At 41.9% G+C, this 6,604-nt stretch overlaps 1 protein-coding gene across 1 annotated transcript in view; it reads left to right on the top strand.

Moving 5' to 3' along the window:
• Positions 1-6,604, top strand: part of LOC109302245 (histone-lysine N-methyltransferase SETDB2-like) — a 94,215-nt gene that overhangs the window by 63,812 nt on the left and 23,799 nt on the right. Inside the window, exons 13-15 of the mRNA XM_019523808.1 lie at positions 3,312-3,434; positions 4,368-4,475; positions 4,791-4,924. Of these exons, the coding sequence (XP_019379353.1) occupies positions 3,312-3,434; positions 4,368-4,475; positions 4,791-4,924 (365 nt within the window). The remainder of the gene's footprint in view (positions 1-3,311; positions 3,435-4,367; positions 4,476-4,790; positions 4,925-6,604) is intronic.

Here is a 6,604-nt window from a genome sequence, read left to right as displayed (position 1 = left end):
ACTGTTTCCCCTAGCGCTCCCTGGCATGACAAGGAACAATGGACACAAATTATTGGAGAGTAGGTTTAGATTAGACATCCGCAAGACCTACTTCACAGTTAGGGCAGCTAGGAGCTGGAACCAACTTCCTAGGGAAGTGGTGCTGGCTCCTACCCTGGGGATCTTTAAGAAGAGGCTTGATGCCTACCTGGCTGGAATCATTTGAGTTCAGTTTTTTCTCCTGCCCAGGCAGGGGGTCGGACTTGAAGGTCTACAAGGTCCCTTCCGACCCTACTTCTGTGATTCTATGATAGGATCCTGCATGTAGAGGTGGGAGGGTCCATGGGCCCAGTCTGGCTGGTGGACTGGTCCTGTGCCACTGATCCAGCCATGGGGCCAGATCAGTTTGACGCCCCTGACGTATAGCATTGGTCTGTAGCCCCTTCTGGGAGCTGTGGAAGAGAGGTGACCCAGAAAATGTCCCCCCACTGTCACAGAACCCAGTAGAAGCCAAGGAGTGGAATCAGGAGTGTGTCTCCCCCCTGATGTGTCCTCTATATCAAATCAGTTGAGTTGTCTTTCAGCTCCATGAGACTGGGAGGAATAGTGGAGATTGTACATGCCGGATATAGTTATAGCCATGGGGCTGAAAGAAAATGTGATTGACACATCAGAAGTTTTCCCATCAAAGACCTTACAGTCTCAGAGAGCAGTTCTCAACCTCCTTAGACTCAAGGCACCCCTTGGAAAATGCCAATTTTTATCTTTCGCTTTGTTTTTTTGAACAACAGAAAAATAATCTCTCAGGTGTATTCTAACAATTCTTACAGTAGCAGGACACTGGTTGCTGTTGTCTCTCTGCTGTACCTATAGCATGTTACAATACTATATCTTGTGGTTGTAAGACAGGGTTGACTCTGTGGTTTTAGTAACAGATCAGGTGGCTTGTAAAGGGATGATCCTGCTTCAGGAAGAGGGTTGGACTAGATTACTTCTAGATGCCTACTTTTCTGTGATTCTATGAATTGAGCGATTTTATGAATTAAGCAATTCTTTTGTTGCAAGGCACTCAGAAAGGCCTGTACAGCTCAGAAGTTTTTCTCTGGCTTCCTGTTTGAAATCTCTGGGTTTATGTTGTGTACTTGTGATCAAGTGTTGAGTTAATATTGCACAGCATTCTGTGGCATCCTTAAAAGGATCTCACTGAACTTCAGGGTGTTGTATCACCCTGGTTGAGAATCACTGATCTAGGAGCTCCATCCGGCAAAGGGTCCACCCGGGTCAGCCTGTATATCCGTGTCTAGGCTCAACGCAGGCAACATACACAGGAGAAGGAGGGGATGCAGACCTAGACCCCAACCTTTTTGTTATCTCTTTGGTTATCCCTTTTGTTTGTGGCCTGTGGTTTTAATCCTTGCCTGTTTGTCTTGGGGCATTTTTACACATACATGCACTGCAGTACCGGGCACTTTGAAAAGTGCCCTGCACTACAATGCATGCAGTTGTATAAGGGGCAGAATGTGCGTCAGTATGAAGAAAATGGCTGCAGTGTGCTTTTGAACTAAAACGTATCAAAGGTGTTTTAGTTCAAAAGTGTACCACTGCCATTTTCCCCACACTGATGGGCATTTTGTCACTTATACAACTGCAAGCGACACAGTGCGGTGTGCATCAGTTTGCGTGCAGAGCAGACTCAATCAAATCTGCTCTGACATGCTGGATTTCTGGTGCTTTGCAGCACAAAAAGGTATGTGTATAAGTGCTGCTGATGACGGTTTTGATGTCTTCCCACTTTCTATACATCTTTTTATTTGCCTAGAGTCCCCAGTTGAGATCAGCCCCATTTACATGTCCTTGAGAAACCCAGTGAGAATGAGTCCCTATCCCGAAGAGCCTGATGGTTTAAGCACAGGCTTAAGAAGAGAAAGAACTATGAGGTGACCCATCCAGAGTCCCACAGTAAATAAGTAACAAAGCCAAAAATAATCCCACTTTAGTTTTGTGTTTTAGCCACTGGAAAATGCTGACTCTGCTTTAAAGGCAGGGGAAGTGAAGAAAACAGGTTTAGTTACTTGCTCGGGGTCACAAAAAAGTGTGTGTGTGTGCAGGCGTGCGGGTGTGCATTGGTTGTGAGAAGTACAATGTAGGAGTTCTTGACTGCAAGTGCCGTGTTTAGATCATGCTACCTCTCATTTGTGTATTAAAAATAAACATGTAAAGTCACACCATGGTGCAGCATTTACAAAGGACTTAATTTACTTTGCAGGTAGCTTCCAGGATCCAGTGTGCGCTGATGTGACATCTCTAGCAAAGAACGTGTTACGGTATCACACTAAGTGGGAACAAGCTGTCACCAAGGATTTTGGCATTGGACTTGCACGACAATAACAGAAATAAAGTTTTGATTACTAGTATGCTGAATGCCCCTCTTACCTGAGCCCTCTGGGGACACTAGGCATATTGTACTGAAGTAGTTCTGAATTATTGTAATGGGCAGGTGGCCTTAAACTTACTGCAGACAAGACCCTCTGGGAAGGGAAAAGGAGGTGAGGAGGAAAGAGCTGGAAGGCTAAGGGCAGCAAAGAAAAGTAGGGGGTTGTTGAAAGAAAGGGAAGTTAAGATTTTTCTGATGTACTGACAACAGGAGTTGCTGTGTGTTGTCAGGGGCAGTCGTTGCACCTAGCTGTCTAACTGCCTTCTGTCATTGAGAGATGATGTTCTTCCCCTCCTTACCGCTAATCCTCTTTCAGTTCCTTTTCTGTTAAAGAAACAGCTTGTCCTCCTTGTTTCCTGTGAACCGCAGGAGAATATTTGTGAAGATTCATTTGGTTCATTCTTAAAAATGGTAGATATTGATTGCACCTGCAGTCAGATATGTGGAAGAACAAGCTCAAGGTACTATGCCAGCAAACTTTGAACTAAATGTATTTCAGGTTATCTGCCATGACTCGCCTGTCTATTGTAAGAAAGTTGCTATCTGAAACTTTTGCCACTGGTTTGCATGTTTCCAATAAATTTTGAAAGTTTTAATTCTTAGACCCACTCCTTCCAAACGATACATAGTGATGCTTCAGGCAACTTACTCCTCCAACCTGAAAAGTTCGAGCTCTTGGTGGCTGGCTTTTGTTCCATGACTGTCTTGCTGGCTTTGCAGGTGCACCTGCCAATTGCTGCTGCAGTGGCTGATCACAAAGCTTTGTTGGATACAGGTGGAAAAGTGGCTAGCTCTGTAAATGCTGGTGTGTCCCCCTCCCCAACTGCCATTTTCCTGTTCCTTCTACCTCGGACCTAATGGTTGTATTCATTATTTTTTGTACAGTGATCTTACCCAGGTGACTTCCCAGATAATGGCGAAGATGGTAAGAAGAAGGTGTGCGTTTTGTCCCGAGGGTGAGGAAAGTTCTATAATGTACATCTCGGAGGAGCAAAACCTTGCAGTTCATCAAGACTGTTTGGTGGGTGTGTTAATATATCAGCAATGTGAAGTACAAAAGCAACTGTTCATAACAGTTTTGTTTTCTTCTGCAGTGGACACTTTCCCTTTCTTGTTCAGTTGACAGCGCACGATCTACAATTTCAAGGATATCTGAGCTGAGAGATTAGAGTTGCAGAGTTTTTTATTTTATTTTTTAATTGCCCACATGACAAGTACATGAAAGCAAGAGGAGAATAATAGGACTGGTGTTGGAGTTGGCACAATTCACTACTGCCTCACTCCTTTTGGAGTCACTTATGTTTGGGTGTGTTGGCTATAAAATACCACTGATGCAGAACACTATCATTATGACTTCAATTTTGTCCAGTATAAAAATAGGTATGGAAGTTACTAGGCAATTTTGGGTCTGAGACAGTACAATTTTGGGTCTGGGAGAGAACAAAACGAGACTGGAAAATCTGCTTTGCCACTACTTCCAGTTTGGCAGGCTTTAGACTAATTAATTAAATATAATGTTTAACCAGAATATTAGAAACAGTTGAAACTGATTTCAGTAAAGAACCAGAATTGAGAGGGGGAATGATTTAGTTTTACAATAATTGTGGTTATCTTTTGGTTTCTAGTTTTTTCAAATGGTAAAGTAGGTTCTGATTGCCCTCTTTTGTCCTCAGCCAGAGGAAGCTAAGGACAGAGTTTAGCCCTCTGTTGGAATTTAGTTTAGGATTACTATAGACTTTTCTGGGGCTAAAATATGAACCAGTTCCCTCCTCAGGTTTATTGATTCTTACATGGTAGCAGGGGTAATAGCAGTCTGCTGTTTCTGTGTTTCAGGAGATCTTTTGAGAGAAAAAGTGTCCTCTTTACTTATTCTTATAACTTTTGTGTCAAGCAGATATTCAAGTTCTGAAACCAAACTGCTGCTTAATTTTTGCTGTTCTGATTTTTCTTTTAGCTATATTCCTCAGGATTTGTGGAATCTGAAGAGTACAACCCACATAATCTTGATATAAGGTTTGATGTAGCTTCAGTATTGAGTGAAATCAAGAGAGGAAAGCGGCTGGTAAGGCAATATTTTTCAGACTGTCTCTTGTTTCTAATGTTACAGATTTTATGGGTTTATGAAATACAGACTTGGAAAAAAAGAAACAAATTTGAAGCTCTGCATGGTCCATATTATGGAATGATTAATATAATCATGTGTAAGTGTGGAGAGGTTAATAATTAGAAAGTTGACTGAAAAAATAAGCAGAGTTAGGATTTGGAAGAATGGGCTTATATGGGGAAGCAAGAGGAGGAAGACGTCTATTGCTTTAAGCATGTTCACAGCTGAAGATTTTGGTTACTAATTATAAAACTGAACCTTATTCTGCTGTAGATGTGCAACTTCTGTCGCAAAAAAGGAGCTACTGTAGGCTGTGAGGAAAGAGCCTGTCGCCGAAGTTACCACTACTTTTGTGCACGGTGCGATGATGCAGCAATAGAAACTGATGAAGTAAAAGGAATTTACCGGTAGTTAACTAAGCATTTTCTATTTTTAAGGCTTTGGTATTTTTAGAAAAAGGAATTTAAAAAAAAAAGTTAAGTCTGTTTTTCTTCCTTAGTCTTGCTTTACTCAGCTGTGCCTGAAATTCTGTTTGAGAGACATAAAAAACTATTTCGTATCTAGTCCAGTGTGGAAAGGAACCTATTTGATGACTGGAATATGTCCATGAGCCTGACAATACTGAAATGCCATGGGTCTAAAATTAAGATATTGTTTAAATTAATCATCTGGCCAATAAAGACAGTTTGCTGCCCCATAATATGGTGTGATGGTGTGGCCCAAATTCAGCTCTATTCATAGTTCACCAGTTTCAGTGAACATAATCTTAGCATGCAGGCACTGCCACATTCACTAGGTCAGTATTGACACAACCTGGTTCTGTGGTGGGCTGGGGTCATCAGCAGTTGGTAATATTCCTCCCCTAGAAGCAAAACTTAGTAATGATGGAATAGATAAATATCTGTGCTTAGTGAACTGGATAAAAACTCTTCATGGGCCATAGGTTGATTCCTGCTCCATCTGTGTTAAACAGGTTTGGTTACTTTCCTCTGGCTCAGCATCTGGAATGCTAGTGGAAAGCTTTGTATCTGTAGACAAAAACTTCTAGTTCATGTGTGTTCTGAGTATCAAGAGACCTATTTATAGCCAAGGTACTTCTAAGTACTTCCCAAGCACAATAGTTGTGGAATATTCACATGCTTCATAAAGTACAGCCACTAGATGGCACTGTGTGTTCAGAGGAGGGAGTTTTTCTGTCTTGGTCTGGAGGTGGGCCTGAGTGTTTTGAGTGCAGCTAGCTGTGAAGGTTACTAATGCTTTGTAAGATTTGGAATGAATCCACGGTGCTTGTTTCTGTGCCAAGGTAAAATAACAGTGGAAGCTTACCCTGCCACTGGACATGTAGACTGTTGTTGCTGTTGTTACATCTTCCAGGAAGAGGCAAAACATTACAAGGAGTTTAGTTCTTTACCTGCCTAATTTAATGCGTCCTTGGTTATTTGGGCAGGACCTTGGGTTATTTGGGCATGTTCCACAAATACAGAAATAATCCTTGTAGGGATTAAATTCTCTCAGCTGTGCTACTGTCTTGGTATACTATGCTGAACAGATGGTTAGTTTTTAGGACTCCCAAATGCTTTACAAATATTAGTAAGTTACAGTGTCGTGTTACCACCCCCACCCCCATTTTACAGTTGGGGATACCAAGGCTCACAAAACTTGCTAACTAGATTAAAAATATGTGCTTTCTGGAAAGAGAAAGCAAAAATAGCTATTATAAGATGCCATCATAAGTTATGTAAAAATACACTGAACTGAGACTCCAGGTATGTGTTTCTGCATACTGGAAATGTATCTTTAAGAAGCAATTAGAGAATGAATTGGGTAGTTTCATGTTTAGCCAAATGGTTGTGGTGTTTAACACTAGTGTAATGAAAACAGAAAAAAGTAAAACGCAACTGATCAGGACTTTAGAAGGCTTCTGGCGCATATACACAAGGGGCCAGCAGGGGAGATTATGCTTAGGGGCAATCAACACAGGTTCATTAGCGGCAGGTCCTGTCAGACCAACCTGGTGGCGTTCTATGACCAGATCACCAAATCCTTAGATGCAGGGGTAGCAGTGGACATAGTCTTCCTGCACTTTC

This window comes from Gavialis gangeticus, unplaced genomic scaffold (assembly GCF_001723915.1).
Source record: "Gavialis gangeticus isolate Ggan-Ray unplaced genomic scaffold, GavGan_comp1, whole genome shotgun sequence".
Classification (NCBI taxonomy): Eukaryota; Metazoa; Chordata; order Crocodylia; family Gavialidae; genus Gavialis; species Gavialis gangeticus.
Note: the sequence above shows the minus strand (reverse complement) of the source record. Positions and strands in the feature narration are given on the sequence as shown.